At 43.1% G+C, this 13,286-nt stretch overlaps 1 protein-coding gene across 1 annotated transcript in view; it reads left to right on the top strand.

Annotated features, from left to right (window-relative positions):
- SEMA5A (semaphorin 5A) overlaps positions 1 to 13,286 on the top strand; it is a 548,310-nt gene that overhangs the window by 421,959 nt on the left and 113,065 nt on the right. The window contains exon 12 of the mRNA XM_040262502.1: positions 5,865 to 6,072. Within this exon, the coding sequence (XP_040118436.1) occupies positions 5,865 to 6,072 (208 nt within the window). The remainder of the gene's footprint in view (positions 1 to 5,864; positions 6,073 to 13,286) is intronic.

Here is a 13,286-nt window from a genome sequence, read left to right as displayed (position 1 = left end):
CACTCTGTTTGCCTGTCTGTGCCTGGGTTGTGGTACCCAGGGAAGGGATGTCACCCTGGTGGCCAGGAGAGTCTGGCGCTTTCTGAAGCCGATGTTGCCCCTGTATGTCATCCATGTGGGCAGCTTCCGATGGATCAGGAGATTGCCTGCCTTCTTGCTGCCTCCCAACAGGTTATGTTTCACAACTTGTGGAAGACTTCATGGAATAAAAAGAGTATTACAAACAATCTCGACAAAACTGCCCTTTCCTAGGTGTCACTCACACTAGTTTTTTATTTAATTCTTCTTTGGGGCCCTTTGTCGCATTTATCTTGCTCATTAGCATTGACTTGAACCTCCATTTTATGTCTGACTTCTTTATGGGACTTTGAAAGACCAGTTCATAGGAAATATATATCAGATCTTCTGTTCTTGGAAACTCAGTTTTCTCATCTATCAAGTGGGAATACTCATTCACATGTTTGTTACATTCTCATCAGCTTGCTGCAATAATCAAATGAGATGTGGATATAATGAGGTTTTATTTATATAATAAAATACAGGATGCCTACTTTAATTTGAACTTCAGATAAACCATGAATAATATTGAATTGGACATGCTAATCCTTAAAAAATGTTAATGGTTTAGCTAAAATTCAAATTTAAGTGGGCATCCTTTCTTTAGTCTGCCCACTCCCTAGAACATAAGCATGCTTCCTGTTCTGCTGAAATTAGCAAATATAAGTTCTGCAGTACATTATGTACATTTTCATGTAATTACAGCTATTCATGTCTTTCAAACAACAACCATACTATTAGCTTTCATCAGTCTTAAAAATCTTGCAGCAGCTCTATCTCTCTCATAATGAATATCTGTGGTTTTTCAATTTGAGCATGAAACTGTAAATATATGACTCTGAAATTTGTTTCCATAACACAATTAGTAGTTCGTATTTTCACAAAAAGGTGAATATTATGAGAATTTCAGCCAAAACAGTGTCGCCCTATTGTTCTGCTGTCAGCACTGATTCTTCACTTTCTCTGAACCGCTTTCTCCTTGTTGTCTCTCTGGGGAAGTGATCTGTGATTGACAAGAAGTGCCAATTTTCTGTTTTCTTTCTGGTCTCAAAATGGTAAAGACTGGTGGAGATGCTTTTCTGTATGTCTAGCGTTTCTTTTTTTTTACCTTAAGCTGACTTTGATTAGAGTATTGAGTTTCAGGAGTATGGAAGGTGTGTATGGTTTTATTTTTCTGCGGCAAATTTTTAGAGCTGATATTTTCTCAGCTGAAACCAATTAAAATGATTTTCTTCACTCCTGTTTAGTTTATGATGCTTTCAGAGGAAATATTTTGCAGTTGGTGGAGGATTATTTCTGGTTTCACCTTCACACTGACTGATATCATATTTCTTACTAAAAGTTGTGATTCGAAAGCGTTAATCAGGAGTCTTTTTGGCAAATGTGCACATGACGAGCCATTCCTGTAACGTTTGCCTTCTCTCCCTGCCATTCTGTTTTTCTACTTTCCTCTCTTTCTCTCACTCACTTGTTCAGTCTCTCATCCGGCACGTGTTCAGTAATCTCCACAGGCCACAGTAATGACCACTCTACCAACATCAGAGAACACCACGGACAGCGTCTGCCCTCTTGGAGCTTCATCATGTCAAGTGTAGAAGCCATGAAACGAGTAAATCAGTAATTAAACCCTGGAAATATTATAACACAAAATAACAAAAAATGAAAGCTCCCTGAGGGTCCTCCCACCCTAGTGCCAAAAGAACAGGGAGCTTCACGAGGCGCCTCACGTGATGGATGCTTCAGGGTGAAGATGACCCAGCAGAGGCATAGAGGGTGATGAGTATTAAAAATACTCACTATGTAAAAATTGAGAGTTATGTGTTATTCAGTGGGAACATTTAGGACTTCAAGCCTGGAAGCCAGCATCTCAAATAACCCTGAGAGAACTGCTCAGAGGAGGTAAGGGGAGGAGCCATGTTATACAGAAGTTTTGCAAACAAAGGGCAGATAGTCTGAATGTCAAATGTATTTTTTTTGTAAATTAAAGAAAACCAGGTATCCCAAGTTAAGGAATTTAGCACTTTTCTATGTATGGGAAGACACAGAGTCTGGGTTCACTGAAATCCTCTCTTTGATATGCACCTCAGCATTTTCACTTTCTCAGCTTCCTTTCCTCCCAACTCACCATGGGGAGTGGCTACAGCCTAGATGGCAGGTTTTCTTCTCCTGCCGGAGTTCCCTCAGGGCTGCAATCAGTGATGACTGTGACATCCTTGTTTACTGATACGGCAGGAAACATTCCATTTCTCAATAGGCAAGCACCTAAATCGACACTACCGTGCCATTCTCTAAAGTGCTAAGTCCTATAGTTTTGTTAGATCCCTGGATCGAACAAATCCCTGGATTTGTTAGTCAGCTGGAAAGAAGATACAAGGTGTGCAGAAATACACACTGAGAAATTTTGGTCAGTGATGGTTAGTTCTTCTAAATCAAATTTTTAAAGATCTTTTAAAATTTGTTTTTCCTGCACAGCTGCTTAAGAATCCAAAATGTGAATGAGCATATGGGTGTTTGCATCATTATTGATTTGGTTTCACAGAGTAATCTGTCAGCAAAATAAATAATAATGAGCCAGTTGTCTCTGTTCACCTGTTGAATAGGATTTAGTTCTCTCGCCCATGGCTCCTGTGAAAATAGTGTGTTGCTGTTCAGTTGCTAAGTCACATCTGACTTTTTGAGACCCCATGGACCCGCAGCAGGCCAGGCTTCCCTATCGTTTGCTATCTCCCAGAGTTTGCTCAAAGTTATGTCCATTGAGTCAGTGATGTCTTTCAGCTATCTCATGCTCTCTCACCCCCTTCTTCTCCTGTCTTTAGTCTTTCTCAGCATCAGGGTCTTTTCCAGTGAGTTGGCTCCTCACATCATGTGGGCAAAGTATTAGAGTTTCATCGTCAGTTCTTACAATGAATATGCACGGTTGATTTCCTTTAGGATTTACTGGCTTGATCTCCTTGCTATCCAAGGAACTTTGAAGAGTCTTCTCCAGCACCACAGTTTGAAAGCATCAATTTTTCAGTGCTGGTAATAGTCAAAACATGACAGTTATTCAGCTGGACTCCCACCTATTCTGCCATTCCCCACCTATACTCCTGCATTGTTCTAAAATGTTCTATTTTATCCCAAGAGCCTTTTTTTTTTTAATGTTTATTGGAGTATAGTTGATTTGCAGTGTTGTGTTAGCTTCAGGTATACAGCAAAGTGAATCAGTTGTACATATACATGTATCCACTCTTTCTTAGATTCTTTCCCCGTGTGGACCATTAAAGAGTATTGAGTAGAGTTCCCTGTGCTATACAGCAGGTTCTTATTATTTATCTATTTTATCCATAGTAGTGTTTATATTCCCAGGTGGCATTAGGGATAAAGAACCCATCTGCCAATGCCGGAGATGTAAGAGATGCAGGTTTGATCCCTGGGTCGGGAAGATCCCCTGAAGAAGGACACTAACTCTATTATTCTTGCCTGGAGAATCCCATGAACAGAAGAGCCTGGTGGGCTACAGTCCATAGAGTCCCAAAGAGTTAGACGCAAATAAAGCATCCTAGCATGCACACGTGCACACACACATGGGTCCTCTATATTCCCAAGAGTCTGACTTAAGCCTCACCAGAGCCTTGCTGTTCACCGGATAGTGGCAGGCCTGGCTCCTAACTTCAGTCTCAGACCTTGTTTGATTGTCAGGGTTTCCCGAAGGGCAGCAGGGGCTCCCTGCCTGTTGCTGGTGCATAGGAAGCCTGGCAATTCCATCTGCCGGTGGATGCTGAAGTCACCTTCCGTGAAGCTCCCACTTTGTTTGCACCACTGCCCTGATGCCCTGCTCAACTTTGTTCCTTTGCATCATACAGGCTGGAAGACCTGAACCTCACTGAGTTGAACTTCCCACCAGCTGGGAACTGTGGTCTCCAAGTCAAAATTAGATTGACTTATATAATAAATACATACAAATTTTCTTCCACACTGAAGTCTGATTATTTATTAAAATGCTGCCTTGCTGCATTGTCTGCCCCCTGATCTCTCCATCCCCATACTTTGCTGTGTGTTCACAAACACACTTTTCCCTTAAACACAAGTGTGTGTATGAATGCTAAGTCACTTCAGTCATGTCTGACTCTTTGCAACTCTATGCTCTGTAGCCTGCCAGGCTCCTCTGTCCATGGGATTCTCCTTATTTTTAATCTTCCCAGCATCCATAGCAATTCTGTTTGTGCTTGAGCTTTCTCAAAAGTCACATGTTTAACCAACTAACCTAAAATAAAATTGAGCAATGATTTAATGGTATTGAATATATTATTATATGCAAAATTAAGTAGACTATTACATAAATAATACATATAACAGTTCATAATCAATGAATGATCACTGGAGATATTTCAGATACATATTCCTTAATGAACTCAGGATGACATATATCCACTTCGGTAAACATCCTCCGTCTGTAAAGACTCTCCTAGGAATGGAAAACTGGAAAGGTAATTTCTGTCGAAATCTTCTGAGATTAGCAGATCGATCAGAGGCCTTGAAGCCAAAGGTTCTGGATTCTACTTCCTCTTTAAGAAGACTTCCTAGCCTCGTTGTCTGTGTTGATAGAATGAGAATTGTGATGTTTTGAAACTAAGTTCCCTTGGGTTTTCTTCAGCCAAGGTGATCTGAGGAGCTTGCCAGCCACTCTCAGAGGTGCTTCTAGAGGGTTGGATCCATGCCCTGGATTGGCAGATTGGCTGGAAGGGGTGGGGTTTCAAGTCCATGCACCACAGATAACATCCTATGTTTCAAGTCTGTGTCCGACCCTGGGGGGTTGACTGTGCCGTGCCCCTTACTGGCTGGGAGGACCCTCCTCTGTGTCCCTCACAGCCGCTCCGGGGGGATCTGTGTGGTTCAGCTGACTCTGACCCACTTGTCCTGGGGCAGCATTTAAGACCAAAATGAGTGTAAACACGGTGATGAGCAGAAAACATGGAGGAAGAAGGGGGTTGGGTCGAAATGGATGTTGAGTAGAATGGGAAAGAAGAATCCACGGAGCTGAGACCCAGGAGAGCATCCCAGAGAACAAGTCTGAGAGAGAGAGAGAGTGTGTGTGTCTAGATGCAGACACAGAGACAGATATACTTTCAGGGCAGGAAGGAAGCAGAAGCCTCCTTTGCTGCCTGCATGTCTGCAGTCGTCTGTAAGGTGGGGTCCACTGTGTTGCACAGCAGAGTCAGCTCCTCTGTCTGACACTGAGAATCCAGCCCCTCTCACCTGATGTTCTCCATGGGATGGTGCAAAGCCGGCTGCCTTGGACCAAAGCTCTGATGTGGGCTTCCCTGGTGGCTCAGATGGTAAAATGTCTGCCTGCAATGCAGGAGACCTGGGTTTGAACCCTGGGTTGGGACGATCCCCTGGAGAAGGGAATGGCAACACACTCCAGTACTCTTGCCTGGAAAATCCCATGGATGGAGGAACCTGGTGGGATACAGTCCACGGGGTCGCAAAGAGTTGGACACGACTAAGCGACTTCACCTTCTTTTTTCCTTTCAAGTTCTGCCATGCTCTGGGTCTGCCGACCTGCTTGCAGACCAGGCAGCTGGTAGCCGAGTGGTCCTCATCCCGGTTTTATGTTGGCTGTGCTGAGAGCTGTCAAAATACTGGTGCCTGGCCCCACGTCCAGGGTGGCTGACTGAACACCTCTAGGGTGGATATCCTGGCATTTGTCCAAGCTTCTCAGATGGCCCTATGTGCAGCCTGCCTGGAGAAGCCTGGTTGCTTAGCTGGTGAGTGATGATGAGACTGCTGACCTCACTTTTCTGCGTTCCCTATTGCCTCCGCAGATTACGGCACCATTAAGAAGGTGCGGGCGCCCCTGACCCAGACCTCCGGTGGCTGTGTGCTGGAAGAGATGGAGCTCTTTCCCGAGAGGCGACCCGAGCCCGTCAGGAGCCTGAGGATCCTGCACAGCCAGAGCGTCCTGTTCGTGGGCCTGCGAGAGCACGTGGCCAAGATCCCGCTGAAGAGGTGTCAGTTCTACCGCTCGCGCAGGTAGGGCAGCCCCGGGGAGGGGGGTCCGTCCCACGTGCTGGCGCCCCTGGTAGATGCCCCGCCCAGGGAGAGGGTTCAGGAGCCCCGAGGACGTTCAGATTTCCTGTGTCTGAGAGGGATGGGGACCAGAGCATCCTCGTGCGTCCTGCATCCCAGGATGCAGAGACTTCTGATACACACCAGCTTGCTATGCCGACCACAATACATCAGCATCCCTGGAAGAAGAACCCCTGTATGACATCTGTAAGCAGAAGTCAGGATTGAAGTGAACTGTTCAGTGAGTTTGGAGAAGGAAATGGCAACCAACTCCAGTATTCTTGTGCGGAGAGTCCTGTGGACAGAGGAGCCTGGCTGGCTACAGTCCAAAGGGTCACAGAGTCAGACATGACTGAAGGGACTGAGCATGCCCGCAGCACTGAGTGATAGTGCTGATATTTGGTCTTCCTGAATTAATCTGGCACAAGTCATATATATATATAGATTGACCTGGTCACTAAAGTCTTTTAAGCCTCTCTTTCTTACCTGTGTGTATTGTGGGTTCAGTTGCTTCGTTGTCTCCGACTCTTTGCAACCCCATGGACTGTAGCCCACCAGTCTCCTCTGTCCCTTGGGAATACTGGAGTGGGTTGCCATTCCCTCCTATAGGGGATCTTCCTGACCCAGGGATCATAACCCACATCTCCCAGGGCTCTTACACTGGCAGGTGGATTCCGTACCACTGAGCCACCTAGCAAGCCCCCCTTTCTTATCTAACACATACTAATTGCTGTAGAATCTAACAGAATAATATATATCATGCAAGATTTAAAGCACTCTGCAAAGTAGGTATTCTTACATAGAAAAAGGTTCTTATATTTAATAAAAATCATGACAATATTGCTTTCTAGATGGTTTCAGACAGCACTATATAATAAAATTCTTCTTTTGGTATCAGGGTATTGAGAAACAAATAACATTAGGGCCCTCCCAACTAATAACAAAGCTCTTGTGATTGCTGATAGCAAATAGTGATATTGATTAACGACTATCTTTTATGTAACATCCTTTCCCTAAATGTAACCAATGGCTGCTTGTAGTTTGTTCCGCTTTGTGTTTCCTGCAGCTCTAGCCCAGGGCAGAAATTGTTCTGGCTCAGTTGTTGATGGCTCAGTGGTTGACAGGGAAGGCTGGGGTCTTGCCAGTGGGAGTGTCACAAGTTCAATGAACCTGAAAGGTCACCAGTCTTTCAGCTCCAGGGCAGGATGCTCTGGGTATGTGACATAGGACATCACACAAGAAGTCAGACCTGAGACATACACAGGTGTTTCTGGTGCCAGAATGGATGTTAGTGCCTTGCAGAAAGTTTTAGCTGCTCAGTTGTGTCCAACTCCTTGTGACCAACAGATTGTAGCCCTCCAGGCTCCTCTGGCCATAGAATTCTTCAGGCAAGAATACCGGAGTGAGTTGAACCCAGGGGTCTAACCCAGGTCTCCTGCATTGCAGGCAGAGCAGGAGGCAATTCCCCTTTTCTCTGGTGCTCTGCTAGCTCAGCAACTTGTAGATGCAACTTAGGCAACTAGATCCTGAATCAGGTCAAGCAAGGCAGGCATCATCTGCACGCCTCTCATCTCCTAGGCAACTGCACTTGCAGCTCAGTCATGAATCCACAGGCACCAGGGGCCTCCAAGCACAGCTGCCCAAGAGGAGTTGACAGTCTCCCCTGTTCCTTTCAGGAGAATAAGCCCCTTGTCTGTCTGTATCAGGCTTCTGGGAGGACAGGATTTTACAGTTCTATCCAGAGCTGAATCTGCCTGCTGTTTTCTTGTCCACTTCCTCAGGGAAAAGCAGTGAGAGATGATATTTATTGTAAACTGATAGACTGTGATCCTCTGTGTACTCACACCAGACTGGATTAGTTTGTATTTGACCCTTAAATGCTCTATTTGAGGAAAGAAAATCTAAAGATTTCAACCCAAGAGTTCCTCTGAATTCCTTCTGAAGTTTTTCTGTCATCTTCCTCTCATAGAAAGACAAGAAATCCTCTCTTAACATTCCCGGGAGAAAAAAAGAATCAATTTTTAAGGAACTGACATCTACATGATCAGATTTTTATAAATTATGAAGAAAGATAGTGTGTTTTTTTTCTAGACAAAAGCAATTTTAATTTTCAAGAAATATGCCTAAAGAAGCACACTGTAGAGGAATGGGATAATAATTGTTAAATACACTATTTTTTTCTTTTTAAAATAAATTTATTTATTTTTAATTGAAGGATGATTGCTTTGCAATATTGTGTTGGTTACGGCCAAACATCAACATGAATCAGCCATTGTGATACCTATGTCCCCTCACTCTTATTTTTTCTTTTAATTTTTATTTTACATTGGACAATAATTTGTTGATGATGTTATGTTAGTCTTAGGTGTGCAACAAAGCAATTCAGCTATGCATATATATATATTTATTTTTTTCAAGTTTTTCCCTATTTAGGTTATTATTAGGTTATTATTATTGAGCAGAGTTCCCTGTGCTATAAACTTTGTCCTTGTTTGTTATCTATTTTAAAGATCGTAGCGTGTATATGTCAGTCCCAAATCCTCGACTTATCCCCTCAACCACTTTTCCCTTTTGGTAACCACCAGTTTGTTTTCTAAGTCCGAGTCTGTTTCTGTTTTGTAAGTAAGTTCACTTGTATAATTTTTGTTGAATTCCACGTATAAGCAATATTATATGACATTTGTCTTTCTCTGTCTGACATTTCACTTAGGATGGTAATCTCTCCATCCATCTTGTTGTAAATGTCATTTCATTTGTGTTAATATGAATGTGAAAGTAAAAGTCACGCAGTCATGTCCAACTCTTTGCGACCCCATGGACTATAGCCAGCCAGGCTCCTCTGTCCATGGGATTCTCCAACAGAAATAGTGGAGTGGGTAGCCATTTCCTTCTCCAGGGGATCTTCCCAGGAGATCGAACCCAGGTCGCCCACATTGCAGGCAGATTCTTTACCATCTGAGCCACCATTTCATTTGTTTTAATCGTTGAGTGATAGCCCATGTTATATATGTTCCACATGGTCTTTATCTATTTTTCTGTCAATGAACATTTAGATTACTTTTCTGACATTGCTGCTGTAAACAGCACTGCAATGAACATTGGGATGCATGCATATTTTTGAGCCATGATTTTCTCTGGAAATATGCCCAGGAGTGGTATTGCTGGAACATAAAGACCTCTATTTTTAGTTTTAAGGAAACCCCATGCTATTTTCCACAGTGGCAGTACCATTTTACATTCCCACAAGCAATTTAGGAGAATTCCCTTTTCTCCACAACTTTTCCAACATTTATTGTTTATAGACTTTTTGATGATGGTCTTTCTGACTGGTGTGAGGTGATATTTTAGTTTTGATTTTTATTTCTCTAATAGCTAGCAGTGTTGAACATTTTTTCATGTGCCTTTTGGCCATCTGTATGTCTTCTTTGGGTAAATATATATTTAGGTCTTCTGCCCATTTTTTAATTGGGTTGTTTGTGTTTTCTTTATGTTGAGTTTCATGAGTTATTTGTAAATTTTGGAGATTAATCCTCTGTGGGTTACTTTGTTTGCAAACATTCTCTCCCATTCTGAGGGTTGTCTTTTCATTTTGTTTATGGTTTCCTTGGCTGTGCAAATGCTTTTGAGTTTCATTAGGTCCCGTTTGTTTTAATTTTTTTTTAATTTCCATTTTTGTAAGAGATGGATCAAAAAAGATATTGCTGCAATTTATGCCAGAGTGTTCTGCCTATGTTTTCCTCTAAGAATTTTATAGTATAGTCTTACATTTAGGTCTTTAATCTATTTTGCGTTCATTTTTGTGTATGGTGTTAGAACAGGTGTCCCCAACTTTTTCGGCACCAGAGACCAGTTTGCTGGGAGACGATTTTTCCACAGATGAGAATGCACATGGTTTCAGGATAATTTAAGCACATTACATTTATTGTGCACTTATTTCTATTACTACACCTCAGATCATCAGGTATTAGATCCTGGAGGTTGAGTGCTCCTGTGTTAGAGAATGTTCTACTTCATTCTTTTACATGTAGCTGTCCAGTTTGCCTAGTACCACTTATTGAAGAGACTGTCTTTCTCCACTGTATAGTCTTGCCTCCTTTGTTACAGAGTAATTGCCCACAGGTGTATGGGCTCATTTCTGGGCTTTCTGACTTGTTCCACTGATCTGTATTTGCACTCTTTGTGCCGGTGCCATACTCTTTTGATGACTGTAATTTTGTAGTATAGCCTAATGTCAGGGAGCCTGATTCCTGCAGCTCTGATTTTCTTCCTCGATATTGCTTTGATTATTCAGGGTCTTTTGTGTCTCTGTACAAAATTTTTAATATTTTGTTCTAGTTCTATAACAAATGCCATTGGTAATTTGATAGGGACTGCTTCCCAGGTGGCACTAGTGGTGGAGAACCAGCCTGCCCACGCAGGAGACTCAGCAGACGCGGGTTCAGTCTCTGGGTCGAGAAGGTCCCCTGGAGGAGGACCGGCAATCTACTCCAGTATCCTGGCCGGGAGAATCCCATGGATAGAGGAGCCTGGGAAGATACAGTCCATAGGGACAAAGAGGCGAACAAGACTGCAGCAACTTAGCACATGCTGAATCTGTACATTGCCTTGGGTAGTATAGTCATTTTGACAGTATTGACTCTTCCAATCTAAGAGCGTGATATATCTTTCCGTTTGTGTCATGTTCGATTTCTTTCATCTTGTCTTATGGCTTTTGCAGTACAGGTTTTTTCCTCCTTTGGTAGGTTTATTCCTAGGTTAGGTCTTTTATCCTTTTTGATGTAAAGGTAAATGAGATTGTTTCTTTAATTTCTCTTTCTGATCTTTCATTGCAGAATAAAAACTTAATGCACAGAAATCTATTGCATTTTTCTATACACTAACAATATTAATTATGCTTTTTATTATAGAATAAGTAATTTTGTTATCAGAAAATCAATTTTGTGAATAAATTTTGAAGTGTTTAAGAAGAGAAATTGAGCTTAACTAAATTACTTATCTCCTTCAGAATCGTACTCCTATTGTTCATTTTGTTAATATCTGTTTTTCAGAGGCAAGGCAGTTTGATATCTGATGCAATGCTTAGAAATGATAATACCTGATACAATTTTCCATTATTCTTCTATGTCTGCCACTATGCTGGATCTTATCCCCACTTTGCTTAATCACAGCAACCTGACAGTAAAGTCAAACAGCATCCCAATTTTGAGATGAAGAAATGGTAGCTCAGACTTCTGGTGTCCTGCCTGAGGTCACATAGCTCTTGCATTTGAAACCCAGGTTCGGAGCTGAACTCTCTTGCCCCCAAGGCCCAGACTTTATTTTTGGTTCTCTCTGCTCACCCTGGTACAGAGAATATGTCATGCTCACTCATCTGATTTCAGCAGGGATGGACCATTTGATGGCATTTTCCATAGAGTTGCTGAGAGCTAGAATTAGTACCAGAACAGGCTGAACTCAGTCTATTGACAAGTACCCCCAGCTTCCTCACATTAGCCCTCTCTTTATTGTGACCTCCATCAGGCTGGGTTAAAGAGACCAAAAGGAGGTTTTATACCACTGGGCTACTGTAAAATGAGTCTTTATCCTCCGGCTGTTCTAGAGGTGACCCTGGACCCAGGGGAGGCCAAAATAACGTGGACGCCTGTGCCATCCATGCTGTGCACACATTGTAACTTGCAACCAACACCATGGTGTTTTTATCTTCCTGTAGCTGTTTTCCTCAGAAAGTTATTTTGAAAGAACAATATCTTAAAAATATATTTTGATCAAGTTTGACCTCAAAAAAAATGAGCAGAAAGATCTTGTTTTAATTTAGTCTTTTTTTTTTTTTTGCACAACTCATTTAAGAAATAGCATGGAAAAATGATGCAAATAATAAAGCAGCTGATCGGAATGGGTGGTGACTTCTGAGGATGTAGAGTGGGAGAGAAAGGTTACTTTTCCTGTGTGCCCTTTGTACTCCAAGACTTATTTACCACACATATGTGTCAGTTTCATGAAATGAATCAGTATTTGCTGAATTCTAAGGAACATGGGTGTTTAGGAAGAGCTGGATGTGGGTAAAGCCTGTGAAGGGCTTTCCTGGTGGTGGTGGTGGTGCTGCTGCTGCTGCTGCTGCTGCTAAGTCGCTTCAGTCGTGTCCAACTCTGTGTGACCCCATAGACGGCAGCCCACGAGGCTCCCCCATCCCTGGGATTCTCCAGGCAAGAACACTGGAGTGGGTTGCCATTTCCTTCTCCAATGCATGAAAGTGAAAAGTGAAAGGGAAGTTGCTCAGTCATGTCTGACTCTTCGTGACCCCACGGACTGCAGCCCACCAGGCTCCTCCATCCATGGGACTTCCCAGGCAAGAGTACTGGAGTAGGGTGCCATTGCCTTCTCCATCTGGTGGTTCTAGTGGTAAACAACTCGCCTGCCAATGCAGGAAACTTAAGAGATGAGGGTTCAACCTGTGAGTCAGGAAGACCCGCTAAAAGAGGGCAAGGCAACCCACTCTAGTGTTCTTGCCTGGAGAATCCCATGGACAGAGGAGCCTGGTGGGCTGTGGCCCACTGGGTCTCAAAGAGTCAGACAAGACTGAAGCAACTTAGCACATATTCACAGCCTGTGAGATGGAGTGTAGGTAAGCTGATGTCATCCTCACATGAGGCTGGTGCACAGTCAGGGGCTCCCAGCATGAAAGTGGTACAAGATCTTCATAGGGATGCACAGGATGAAGCAGCCAAGAATAGTCATTACCTTAATTCCTGCTGATATAAATACCAAGGTAAAGTCATAACCAGCCACTTGGAAAAGAAGAGACTGGCCAAGGGTTGATAGAGTTCTCATCTCCCTGCTTTAGGAAGAAAGGAATGACCACAGGACTCAGACTATAACCATCACATCCAGGAATCAAGCTGTTATCCCCCGCCTCCCACCTCCAAGGAAATGGTGTGACCTTCCAGTTAATTCAGCTGAATGAAACTCCCCAGGTCTAAAGAAAGGAAAGCCTAGGGAAGTGCGGTGGTAGGGCTTTTGACTTAGACTTTAAAGTCATTTTAAGGACTGTGCATTAATTAGATCAGCGGGTTGGCAAATGTCCTCTGTAAAGAACCAGATAGAAGATGCTTCAGGCTTCCCAGGCTGTAGAGTCTCTGTTGCCACGTCTCTACTCCATCCTTGCAGCATGGAAGCAGCCT

The sequence above is a fragment of the Oryx dammah genome, unplaced genomic scaffold (genome assembly GCF_014754425.2).
Source record: "Oryx dammah isolate SB20612 unplaced genomic scaffold, SCBI_Odam_1.1 HiC_scaffold_20, whole genome shotgun sequence".
Classification (NCBI taxonomy): domain Eukaryota; kingdom Metazoa; phylum Chordata; class Mammalia; order Artiodactyla; family Bovidae; genus Oryx; species Oryx dammah.
The sequence above is the reverse complement of the archived record's forward strand: the minus strand, read 5'-3'. Positions and strand labels throughout refer to the sequence as shown.